The sequence below is a fragment of the Poecilia mexicana genome, unplaced genomic scaffold, assembly GCF_051168715.1.
Source record: "Poecilia mexicana isolate PSO_F unplaced genomic scaffold, ASM5116871v1 scaffold_19, whole genome shotgun sequence".
Taxonomy (NCBI): Eukaryota; Metazoa; Chordata; class Actinopteri; order Cyprinodontiformes; family Poeciliidae; genus Poecilia; species Poecilia mexicana.
The window spans coordinates 2,794,164-2,807,884 of record NW_028263388.1 but is presented as its reverse complement, the minus strand read 5'-3'; the positions used below and the strand labels follow the sequence as shown (position 1 = coordinate 2,807,884).

At 38.3% G+C, this 13,721-nt stretch overlaps 1 protein-coding gene across 2 annotated transcripts in view; it reads right to left on the bottom strand.

Moving 5' to 3' along the window:
• LOC106921695 (TOX high mobility group box family member 2-like) overlaps window positions 1-13,721 on the bottom strand; it is a 103,998-nt gene that overhangs the window by 57,765 nt on the left and 32,512 nt on the right. Inside the window, exon 2 of one of the 2 annotated variants that reach the window (XM_014993534.2) lies at window positions 3,355-3,432. The exons of the other annotated variant lie outside the window; for it this stretch is intronic. Coding sequence (XP_014849020.2) covers window positions 3,355-3,432 — 78 coding nt within the window. The remainder of the gene's footprint in view (window positions 1-3,354; window positions 3,433-13,721) is intronic. 2 annotated transcript variants of the gene reach the window in all.

Below are 13,721 nucleotides of genomic sequence, written 5' to 3'. Positions count from 1 at the left end.
TCAGAGGGGGCTCGTCTTTGGTTCGTGGCAGAAATGTTTGGTGAAAGAAGATTAAATTTCATAAAAAATCTGACGGAAAATGTAAAGGTCTTGAAATCTTAACTTTTTAAAGTTTGGTTGATACCTATAATTGGCCCCACAGGAAAGGCTGACTGACTGAAATGAAATAAATCTGTAAAAAAAAAAAAATATCACAACGGAAAAACGTTATACTTCCGCAAGCTCTTGAAGACAACAGAATAATCCCAGAAGCAGATGTAAATAATTTGCTTTTGTAAAGTCCGCGTGAACGCTAATGCAAAAATGTTGAGCTTTCAGACTTTCTGTTTCAGCAACTTTGAAGGCAATCGACCAAAACCAAATGGATTTTCACTTGTCGTTTTAGACGTGACTGCTGCGTCTCGAAGCGCATGTTGCGTAGTGCATCATCTGTGACAACAGTTTGCCTCTGCAGCAACTGAGGTAGAGTGCAAAAGAGGACACAGCCATTGAGTGAGCCACATGTGAGCACTTGCACAAAGGTGTCGAAGAAAGGAATAAGTCAAAACCAAAGTGCAACCCGCATGGCCTCCATCATCCTGCTGTGGTGGCCTTCAAGGACCCTCGTGGTGCTGGATGAGCTTCATTGGCAACAACCAAATCAGCACCAAGAGCAATTAGCAAATGGGTCCAGCAGGTGCTGCGGTGCTAAGCTTAACAACTTTAGCGTCGCAGCTCTACCTGACAAAGTATGGCGTGAAAACACCCGCATGTGTACTTGAAGAACTGTAAGAAAATACAGTTTCTGAGATATCTGAGAGAGCACGAGCCACTTTTAACTGGCTGGGATGAACAGCGAAAACAGAGAAAAGATTAAAGGGCACAGTGAACGTCACGTTACCCCAGCCATTTGCTTTTGCTTACCGCAACCATCAGATAACTACAACAGGAAAAGGAAAAAGAAGAAGAAAAAAAAAACACAAAAAAACGGCTGGTTTCCTTCAGCATATAATTGAATGTCTTATTGCGATCTGGTGCTCTACACAATAAATAAAAAGTACAAAAGCAAAGCATGAAAAGTAAATGTCAAAGTTTGAAAGCTTTGACTATAATAAGCCATTTAGTGCCAAGTAAATGCATCAGTCTATCTCCAAAGACGCCAACTAGTCTTCAATCTAAGCAGATGGCACAGAAAAAAAAGAGTTTGGGTAAGACAACAAATAACTTAATCCTACAGCTCTGAAACTAACGTAAAATAACCTTACAGTGTAAAAAGTGGCTATGAAAATTTATGAAGTTGCTTTATAAATAGGATGTTTAAAAATTACAGAGAAGCAACTTCCTAACACCTTATTCTGAAACAAATTGACTAAAGATATATATCACGCCTCATTATTGGAAACCTTTATTAACATACTTTAAACAACATAAACAACAATATAATACCCACAAAACCAATGTTTTACCAGGAAGAACATCGCTAGAACAACAACAAACATGTTGTTGCTACAACATAGCAACAGTCAGAGACATCTGACCAATGCAAAAGATTATGCAAAGCAAGAAGATGAGTCAAGTGGGAAACCGAAACCCTTCAAGTACGTACATAAACAAGAAAAAAATATCATAAATAATGTGATGTATCAGAGGAAAGAAGATAAAACGGTTTAATTTGAATTTTTTTCAGCCAAATCAGTCTCTTAAATGTCATGCACTTCAAAGTAAATTGTATATAAAGAGAGCAGAATGCTTAAGTTCACAGAAGAGTTCAGGAAATAAATTGACAAACTGATCCTGTGTTCAAGGACAATGCCATTCCAAGCTTTTGTGAGTTATGTAAAAAGGCGATGAAGAATTCACTTCTAAACAAGATCTTTTGTACTTTTGGACTTCCTTAATTTAATATTATACAAGTCTATGTGCTACCCTAAGGAACATCTGAACTGTTGGTTGAGTACGCATTTTATTACAATCAAACAGCTGTGAGAAAACCTAGAATTAAATACACAATTTGATTCTGAACCATATAAACAAAATAACTTGAGATGTAAAAGATAACAGAATCCTTTTCAGCTCCAATAAAACATCCATAGCATTATACAGTCTTGACATGATGGCCCCAAAAAAGGAGTAAAGACAGAAGACTGAGTGACCTGGATTTTCCATTAAAGGGAATCATTGGTTTCATTTTGTTTTCATTCAAATTTAAAGTCACACAACTTGCTTTGAACTGTTTTGAATGCAAATTGCAGCCCACTGAAAGCCAGGCCATGCATAAGCACAGGTGTATTAAACAGTCATTCACAGAAAAGGCATTTTCTTTTTGTTTGACTCATGTTAGTTAAAACTGCTAATATATGGCATAAAAAAAAAACAGGAGAATTACCCCAAGACTGATTAATAGAGAATTTCTTTGGTTACACCAAGAAAGCCAGAGTCAGTAACTTTTGCCTGGAGGGTAAATCTCATTTCAAAAGACTGTGTGACCTTAGTTGATTAAAGATCATTTAGTAAATAAAAAGTAGAAAAGATTTCATCTAAATGATTTAAACTGTACTTTCTTCTACCTCCATGTAGAGTTCTTACTGTAATTACTGCAGAGATGTTTCTTTTTTTATTTTTACATTTTGCATGTTTTCACACATTATGTTTCTGCAATTACACACTTCTGACAACATCTGTAAATTCCTGTAAAACAACTGACTAAAAATATAATATGTGGTGTCAGAGTTAAAAAAAAAAAAGTATTCAAAATATTATTTTGCACTGTTGTGAGATATAATAACGGTGCTTGAAAATATCAGACATTCATGATTTTGGATAGGAACTCTTATCCAAAATCAAGAACAAGACAAGAACATAAGAAAATTCAGCTGGATATAAAACATTTACAATAAAATAGGCACTAAATAACCTGCACTGTTTTAGTGGTTTCTGCCTTTTGGATGAAGCCGTGTTGAATACAGAACATCTAACTAAAACATTTTATGCACTTAAATGTGTAGGGGTTATAGACAAATTAGACAGTCGGCTTGGGGCCAGTTCTGTGAATTGACAACTAGTCTAAACACTTTTAAGTTTATTAGGTTTTTCAAAGTTGCCATGTTGAGCAATGAGATGGTGTTCTCTTCATATCAAGTGTTCTCAAAACTTGTCTTCTACATAAGGTCAAAGATCTTGAAAACCCGGTCACTTTTGCGTTTAGCTTAGAAGCAAAAAATAGCACTTCATGCTGAAAGCTATTTTTTACCCTAAGCAGCTCCAATTTCTCACAGCAAGTCATAACAATAATCTATCTCCCCATTGTCTCTGTTTGAAGGCTTGTATTAAAAATACAATAAAAGAAATACGGGGGCTTCAGCTAGCATATCTCACCATAGCAATGGCCAGTCTTTTCCTAGATGGGTTGATGCCTGAAGGGGGGGCTGTGCGGAGCCTAACACTGTACTGGGCCTGTGGTCAGAAAGACAGACAGCAGGTAAAGGAAGAGAAAGAAAGGACAAAAGTAGGGAAGGAAACAAGATGCGTGGGCTTTAGTTTTGCAAGGTACAAGCAGGGAATTTGTTAAGAACCTTTCCCTACTCCTCCTCCTCCCCCTCCTCCTCCTCCTCCCCCATCTTGCCTGTTGCTTTTCTCTCCTGTCATTCCCAGCAAATGAATGCTGGGGGAGGAGTAATGACACGAGACTTACACGGTGACTCAACGCAGGGCTTTGCGAAGGGAAAAATTGAGGTTAATGAGCTGACATCCCCTCCGCCCCCTGAGCATGTTTCGTCCCCACATGCGTGCCGCCCAGCTCTTTTACATACACTGACAAGCATATTACACAAAACGCATCAGCCAGACAGTAGGGCTGAGCAAGGGCACTAAGCCAAGGAGAGTCGGGAGATGTGATAGCTTAGATTTTCTTTTGAAAGCAAGCGAGAAACTAAGCAAACGTCAAGAATGAATCACATCCAAAACAAACATATAAAAGCATCACGACAGTGTGAGTAATGTCCAAGGATTAAGGTCCCCTATGTTCCATATTTACATGAAATTAAATTAGTTTTTCCATGATGGACAACAGTCAGGGAGACAAAAATAGAAACGTCAACATTGCATTTAAATAAATAAAAGTAAAGTCATTTAAAACAATACAGTAAAAGTCACATGGCGCAATAAAAGTAAGAGTGAATATTTATTTGACAGGGAGAAGGATGTAGATTCAACATGCAACATGCTATTTGCACCTGAACTCATGGCTGATTTGCAATCCTGTTCAAAGCAAGTGGTTAAAAACAAACACAGGCAAAGAACCAGAATGCAAAATTAAAACTAGGAAAAAAGGAAAAGTCTATCTGTAAGTCATTAGAAAAGTTATACTGATCTAGGAAAAAAGGAAAAGTCTATCTGTAAGTCATTAGAAAAGTTATACTGATGAAAATAATGAGGTAATATCACATTCACCATTATTTTGTGGAAATTTAAAATAATCTAATATTATCAAAAGGTTACATTCATTTAGAAGTATGGAAGGAAGTACTTCTTCCTGTTGTATTTGACACGGTCAACTTTTAAAGACTTTATTTTCCATCTTGCTGGAAAGCATTGGAAAGCACCTAACCATTGGAAAGCATTCAATCACTTGTTTGCGAGGCGACATATCAGATACCTGACAAGAAGAAAATGTGACAGCAAAGAGGAAAGTTGTGTCAAACAATTCTGGCCATCCACTGTGCAGCATTTGATCCTCTGCAGATCAAAATACAACATATTTTAGACCGGGCAACACTGAACTGGACTAACCTACATCTTTAAAAAAGTTTATTTGAGATTTGTTCACATTTGTATTTGCAAAAGCACAAAAATAAAATGTTCAGTGCTTTGTTAGACATTAGGGTATCCAACAAGTATTCAACAAATATTGTTGCAATACTTTATTGTCAGAGTATGAATGCAAACACATCCCAAGGGAAAAAAAAAAACATACACCATGTGGTAAGAGCAGACAATGGCTGGTGAATGTTCCCTGTTGACTGATGTACAAAAGCCTTTTCCAGTTTAACCGGGTCAAACTGTGAACCATAGGGAGACGGCAGACAGTGTGTGATTTGTAAAACTTTTACCCTGTGCAAAATACACAAACCAAATTTTTATTAACAAAATCTTGTCTTGTTCACGAAAAGCCAGTATTGAGTATCATTTCATCTCATGTGCTGAACTTATCGCATCATCCCTTATATATTTACACACTTACAATTAATGCAAAAACAAAAACTGCATTTGTGCAGTAATCTTCCAACCAGCAGTGGACTAAAGTCTACAACAGGCTTGTGCATTTTCGTTAACAAAGTCTACTTGAAGAGCAGCTTCCAATTAAAAAATAGCTTTTTATTTAACAACAAAAAAATAAGTAGACTTATTTTACTGAAGGCTAAATATTCTGCAGTGACAAATCAGACAAGCCAGTGAACCTCGCCTAGTGCAATGACAAAACTTTAATGTCAAGTCTCCCAAATTGTAAAGAAAATTAATCATTTGTTTTGTTTAACAGCTGTATAGTTGCCAGGCATGTAATGAGATCTTGTTGCAGATGAAAATGTCACATTTCTTGTCAAAGTGAAGTCTGAATTAATAATGGGGTCATTAGGAAGTAATTCAATAATTTGCTTCAGGTTTTTGAAGCAGGTTTGAAACCCCTGCTTCAAAATGCAGAATGTGATTTCTGAAACCTTTATGCCATCTGAAAATACAACAATAAAAGTTTTCCCCGAAAACATTGCTGAAATGTCACGTCATTCTCATAAATCCAAACATCTGCATTGTGAGCTGGACGCGTGGTAGGCAGTCTTCCAAATGTCGACAGACGGCCTGACTTCGCCAAAAATGGAAACGGTTTGATTTAGTCAGGTCTAACTGTCAGCCCTTTAGGTTTTACCACAAGCATGACTAAAAAGAACAGTCCACCCACAAGTATAAAGATCTTACAGACTTCTCAATAGTTTGGTTATTAAGGACAAACAGCTCTTAAGCCCACAGTACAGACCACAGGCTAAAAACATCATGTTATTACAGAGCCCAGAGTGCTGAGAAAAACCAATTAGACCTTCAGATGCTCCCCCATTTCTTGGTTATCACGTGGTGGCGAGTGGGTGTAGATGTTAAATAAAACCTTGCTGGCCTTTAACTTGCATCACCGGAAAACCAAAACGAAAAGGTGAAAGGTTTTTTTTTTTTTTTCAAGAAAAGAATTTGGCTTTGCTGAACCTGCATTCTCATATGACCACTAAAAATAAACAAAACAATGAACGACAATGAAGCAAAAGCTTGTCCGAATGAGGGCCTCAAAAAGCATTTTTATTTTTTACTTCAATGAACATTTATAAGACAGACATTTGAATGAGTTGTTGGAGCATAAAACTTCAACATGACTTGCTTGTTTTGACAGGACTTCTAAAGACTCGTAGGGTTTCATTTATTTGCAACATTATATTTACTAAGGCATACTGTACAGTTTTTCTCAGTAAATATTTTGCTAATGGAGCTAATGATCTGATATTCACACCAGATCTCAGTAACAACTCAAGTAATTCACACTGAAAGTAATAAGGCAACAATTTTCGTGTGTAAGGTGGGATGACATTAATACTAACCAATGAAAACATAAAAAAAAAAAAATAAGGTCCAAAACGACAAAGAAAGTCAGGCGAAACAACTTAGGTCTGACAGGATTTAGGAAACAATCCTGTCAAATTTATATTAGGTGATTTAGTCACTGTTTATGACCTATAAAAAGGTTTCCTCTTTACCAAAATATCAAACAAGAAGCATGCCACGATTGGTAAACGTACAGTTTTGTAACTTGCATTTTCCTCATTAAGTAATGCTTTCTACTCCCGCGGTTTCTCTGCACATTCGCGGTGCAAAACATTCCACTGCTGAAGAAAAGTCAATGCTAAAGCCTATTTGATGTTTGATGCAGAAAATTTGGACAACCCGATGAACTAGTGGGAGAACACACTCTGGTCAGAAGAGACCAAAACCGAAAATGCTCTGAATGTCATCGCACATGCAGAGCATGGATGGGAAATGGGCCATCACATCATTTCAAAAACAACATAGAAACAGTAAAGTATGGCGATGAAGGCCTAAAAGAGATGCACGGTGAAATTCTCCAAAAGTATGTGAACATAAAAAGAACAAATGATTTCCACTTGTAAGTTTAACTCACAAAAGCAACTGCCGAGAAAGTCTTTATTTCATATTTACCAAGATGTGCTCGATACTAATCTTCACCGCCATATTTTTTGAAGAGAAAGCTTGTGTACCTTAACTGCCTCAAATAAAAAGAGCAGAACTCATGAAATAAAGTAACAGCCTTCATAAAATGAGAGCTGAACAAAGAAGCAGCAACAGAATTGATAATGGCGTGCGGACCGCTCTCAATGAGCTTGAAAACAATGAGCGAAGGACAGATAGTCATTAGCAGCCATTGTGGATCTTTCGAATGAGTCATTCACATGGAGCCTTGTGCATTTTTAATAAAAATTAAATTGAAGAGCCCCCAAGAACACAAACTCTATAAAATAATAACAGCCATTTCACCTTCGCACTATCCCGAGCCTCTCAATTATTTACCACTAATGAATTGCTCCGGGCCATGTTTTACAATACCAACCATCCCAGGGAGACAAATCAGCTCTCTAAAATACTTAAACACATTTACTCTATTCTGCTTAACTTCTCTCGTGTGAGAGGAACAGGGATGTTAAATCTTCTGATTCTTGTTGCATCGACTGAATCTATGTTTAATTTTCTCAGAATTCCCCCTGGTAGATAACAGTTTACTGGTAAAAGGCAATAAGCAGGTCCTTGATGCTTCACTTGTGTTTTTTATCTGTAATGTTGTCAGAAACAATAAAGGCATGTTTTGCTTTTATTATAGTGCAGCATGCTGCAGCAGTGCTACAGCTCAGGTGCCAAGCCTGCAGCAGTTGCATTTGTATGCCTTTTATTTTGGGGGGGGGTTCTTACATTCGCATAGGTAAGTTTACTGGAGTAAATGTGCATATTTTACATGCAGTGTGCATTCAGTTTTATTCTCCTTAAGTTTGCTTCTCCCCCCCCCCCACCACCAATCAGTCAAGAAAAGTCAAAAGATTAGTTCAGGCCAGCTTAAGTCCATTCCAGATGTAATCATGAGTCCAGAGCTGTAACTATATCGGACACAAATTAAAGTGGAATGTATCCCATTCCTGGACAGCTGGTGGAGGCAGATTCCGATAATAGTGCAAAAGAAAAAAAAAATTAAAAGACTCATGGAGAGAGTTTGAAAGAAAACATATACTATTTTCATTTCGACTGCTTTACGGATTAAGGCTTTAGGCTCTAGAATAAAAAAAAAACTGCATTAAAATAATCCACCATTTGCATGTTTTATCTCACAAAGGAGACTCACATAGACACACACACATAAACCAACCCCCAACGCCCCTCCCTACCTTCTTCTCCTAGCTCTCCTCCCCCACTCTGGGTGCGCACACACACGCACATGCACGCACATGCACACAGTTACAAGTTACACATATACACACTGTCATCATTAAACACACACACACACATTGAGATCAACCTGCTGCCATCTGCTCCACGCGCTCTGTACAATCCTAGCAGAATACATTATTCACTGCAATACATCACATCGCATTTCCTCAATCTCACAGCCTTGCGCTGAACAAGACTGAGAGAGAGAATGGAGGAAAGAGGAAAGAAAGCAAAGAATCTATTGCACCGACTGGCGAAAGAGGAAGGATTTGGCCTGTTGTGCTGTGAGAGTGGTGGGGAGAATTAAACACAGGTTTATTTGACTTTAAGGTGAAACGAGGCTGTCAGCAGAACACATTCCCATTACTTCCAGCAGGCTAGATTACAGTTTAAGACAAAAAGGTTAGTGTATGAGAGTGAAGGACAACAGCTGCTGTGAACATGAGAGAAACTGACACATACAAAGAACACCAACAGCATCCATCTGCAAGCTGGATGCAGAGTGAGACCGGCAGACTTTAAGTGATTGCCCCTTCTTTCTAAATGACCATTTGGAAGTGCTAAAGCTGTCATATTGTCTGTGCATAAACATATAAGTGGCTGCAATAAGAGGGAAAGTTTCTTTTTTTTTTTTCAGGTGTAATTCCACTTCTAGCCACAAGGAGCTTGCTGCAGATGATTCAAATCCCTTTATTATATACAATTTTGAAGAAATTTTTCTCAAGTAAACATAAATAAATATTAACAGTTAAAACAAGATATCTACAAAGCCTGCATAAAAAGATGTGGACTGCCGGACCATTTAAGACAACTAAAATGTTCCTGTTTCAGTCAGTAAGATTACCAAAATTACTTTTATTGGCTAAAGTTCAGAATAACGAGTAAAGAGTCTTTAGGTATTTTTCCCAACTTCCATGAAATTCAAGTCAATGTGCATTTAATTTTTAAGCTATATATCTAGTAATCTGCTAGCATGATTAGGGAAATTGTCCATTTGAATGACCAGTTTGTTTTCGAGCTTTAACTTCCTAATTGGACTGTGGAAAAAAGGACACTATCTCACCAGCTTTAGGTAGCATTTCAAGTCTTTTGTTTTTATCTTGATGCAGATATTTCTCACCAAAACACAATTCTGCCTGGGACACAGACCATATCTTCTTCCAGAAGGATACAATGGCTTATAGTTCCATGGTTTTTATTTTTGGGTTTAATTATTTAAACAGATGAACGTGGCACCTCCAGGCATCTGGTAATTTTACCCATGGATGAACCAGACTTGTGGCTTTACAACCCCTTTCCTAGTGTCTTTTCTGTTTGTTTTTCTTCAAGATGCCACAAAAAGCAGCAGTGGGTTAGAGGTTTGCCTTAAAATATGCCCACATGAGTGCCTCCATTCAACTCAAAAGCTGCAAATTAAGCTCACAATCCCACAACTCGGTTGTCTTAAGTCCCCAAAATGCAAAAAGGTGGAGTACTGCTATTCTATCAAAAAAATTCAGACTTTGAAAATGGTTATAAACAAATCTAGGAAAATGTTCATTGCTCTAGGATTTAGCAAATTCCAGGACACTAAGTTCAGGAATAACAATATTGAACAATAACTACAATGGTAAAGGGATGCAAACAATCAGCCACAATACAAATTACGCAGACGAGGGTTAAACCACAAGTAACTGTTTTCCTAAACCAAAACGGACACTGAAGGTTTAGTGAGGCAAAGGGTGCCCACTCTTAAAAACCAAAGTTCAAGGTAAGAGACAAGGAACCAAGCTCAGTGAGAAAGACAGCACTACTAAAGCTCCAACCAACAGTGACTTCTGTGGTAGTTCAAGGCTGAAACAAAGCTTTCAGCCAGAGAGACAGTAAGGAGAGGAGTCCAAATCTCTGTGGTGATTTTGTCACTAAAACCAAACAGGCACATCTCAGAGCCAAATAGACCACTGATAACTCTTAGAGTTGTGATCAGCCTAATTCTTGCAGAAAGTAGAATAAAAATATGTTCTTCTGTTTTGTTTTACCAAAAAAAAAAAAAAAAATTAAGGTAATTTTCTCTGACAGTAAATGACTTTAATAGCAGGTATCTCTATTATCTGAAGATGGCAAGTCGTCACACACTAACATCTTCTCTTATTTTGTTCTGAGCAATCTGCCCAAAGTCAAGTTGTGCTGTTCATAAACAAAACCCCCTGGTGCTGGTTTGAGTCGAGGATTAAGAGCGCAAATATATGTCTCATATTTTCCAGATGGTGACATGTTGGGTGTATAAACGATTGTCTAATGGAGTTAGTCATTTTGGACTTGCTGGATACAAAGTGACGCTTTTAATTAGGATATATTCGCTCTTTGTTTTCGCCTCCTGTGACATCTGTAGACAGCGTGTGAAACAACTCTGAATGGTTTTAGGTGCTACAAATGCAGCAAACTACTTTCTCTTATAAAAAAAATCATGACATGATGCTATTATAAATTGCATTCAAATAATAATAAAAAAAAATGAAGTACATATTTCTGGTTTTGTTTACTGTACATGTGTCTCACTGTCTATATTTTTCTATGCAGGTCATGAACTCATCCAGGAGTGTGTGTTTTTGTGTGTGTCAGCAGCACAGAGAGAGAGTGAACAGCTGGCAAGCCCTACACTCGACTACATATTGACCTGTTTTGCATTCACCTGTTATTCAGCCAAACCTAATGCTTGCTGCAGCCGAGGTGCGAGTAACCTTGTTGCAAGTACCAGCCAAGAATGTCTTAAGTAATTTGTCAAGCTTTCCTAAATGTCATTGGAACAAAAAAATGTTTAATTTGCACCCTTTAAAACAAGAGCCAAGTTTTGCAGAAAGACAAGACTGCTAACCTTTGTCAAATTTTTTACACTACATGCAAATACAACTGACAGTCACACAGCACAGCTTACTTATTGTTCTATCTTTTTATGGTTTCCAGGAGGTTGCACCCGATCTCCTGATTGCACATATCTAGCCTTTAAAAATGCCATTTGCCTATTTAAATAATATGAATAAGGGAGGAGGGGGGTGGGGTCGCTGCATCCAACACTTTTCTTATCTGCACTTCACTCCTCCACTTTCCCTTCTCGGGGTTTTCTTTTTTGATTTTTTTCCCACAGTCTGCTCTCCCTCCCTCCCCTCTCTTTTTCCAGATGCCCTCTCAGCTCTTGTCTGTGTTTGGGCTGCGACTGCGAGGGGTCACTGCCTGCCTTGTCTCACACGTGGAGAGCACAGTGTGCGTGTAAATGTGTGTAAATGTGTGTGCGTGTGTGTGCATATGAAAGAAAGACACAGACACAGTTATTGGATAATTATATGAATGAGAGTGGAAGAACACAAGAAAAAAAAAAAAGAATCGTGGATGTGTGTGAATTTTTCCCAGTGTGTCGGTGTCTTTCCCACAGAGTGTGCGTGTGTGTGCATGAGGGTGTGTGTGTGTGTGTGTGTGTGTGTGTGTGTGTGCGTGTTTGTGTTTGTAACGCGCGCACGCACATGTTGCGAAACTCAGTGCCAGGTCTCTCTAATGAGTCTGTCAGGGGCTGTTAGCGACGGCGTGCTCCCCTGGCTCAGCGCACTCCTACAGACACTGTGATTAGCCGGGCCAACGGCACGCCACCGGGCCAGATTAAACACTCACCATGCCGCCAGGGAACACACACACACACACGCATGCAGACATTACAGCAAGCGATACACTCACACCCGATAGCACACATTCTTAGACACACAGCTTCATCCAGCATTGTGCCTATCAGCCTGATGTGATACAGTAACACGTACTTGCCCTCCAGAGCCAGGTGTTGATGGCACCGGTGCTGAAGATTAATGAGAAAAATAAACATTACACGTGCCGTCAATGGCACAGGAAAGAACGTGCTCGCGTTTCATCAGTCTGTCCGCCGTTATTGAATTCTTGTCTGCCGCTAATTTTGAACATCACTTAGAATTAAGGGCAGCCCTTCTGGCTCCGGCAGCTTTCAACGTCTTCATTAAAGCGACATGATTCACTAATTACAGGTAATTACCCTTTAATGAGCAGCCCAGATGAATGAGACGATATGCAGACGAGGGCAGGCATGACTGTACATTATTTTTAATTCCTCCAAGGCCATTATCTAAGTTTGCTGTTTGGAGATAGGCTACTTGACCATTAAAATGTCTTCAAAGAAAGCTAGTGGAGGTATTGAACGGCTTGGAATATACGGATTATTGGTATGTTGTGCCTGGTTACACAAAGAAAGGCAAAATGTTAGTTCTGCCTGTCTACACAATGATCATTCAAGAACACAAAAGCTTCTTTGAATATTGTTTTTTTTTTCTGAAACATGGCAAATTATATAAAAAAAAAACTTTCATCAACCCTTTGAACATATTGCATGTGCTTGCAAATGGTGTTTTTATGATCTCAGAGCCAACACTTAACGCCACAGTATAAAGAATTCAAGTCTAGATAAAAACAAAGAAAGAACAATATGACATCTACGAGTTTGGGCAGGGTTACAAAATAATGTCCAAGACTTGGAGTCTTACAGTGAACCACAGTGAGAATCATTGTACACAAGTAAATAAAACAAGAAACAGTGGTGAACCTCCGCAGAAGTGCCAGGCTTACCATGAGAACCCTGAAGACTCATCCTGGAGGTCACACACACACACAAAAACTCAGATCAGCAAAAGCTTTACAGGCCTCACTTGCCTTGGTTAAAGTTAAAGTTAAGAGGGTTCATGGTTCAACAAAAAAAAAAGAAAGAAAAAGAAAAAACTGGGCAAAAACAACAATCATTAAAGATTATCTATGTGAAAGCCAATGCCAAGCAAAAAAAAAAAAAAAAAAAAAAACATGAAAAAGGCCCACTTCACATTTGCCAAAAACAAATATTCTGTGGACTGGCAAGACAACTAGCACAGCTTATGAACAAACAGGGTTGCGGTAATGTGAGGCTCAAAGCTCTTTTGATGCTTCAGGATCAGGACGAATCTTGAACTTTGCACTCTACTAGCAAAACAATAAACTGAAGAACATAAGCAAGTCCACCTCTGAGATTCTACACCGCAAAATTAATTAAAACGTTTAACGTGACTTTTTCAAAGTCTGATACTTCTGATTCAATCTGGTGCATTTGGAAAACCATAATCAAGCTGGTGTTGATAATTTATGCTAAGTTCTTGATGCATGAGGTTGAAGTGAGTCAGTGAGTTGAATTCATGAGT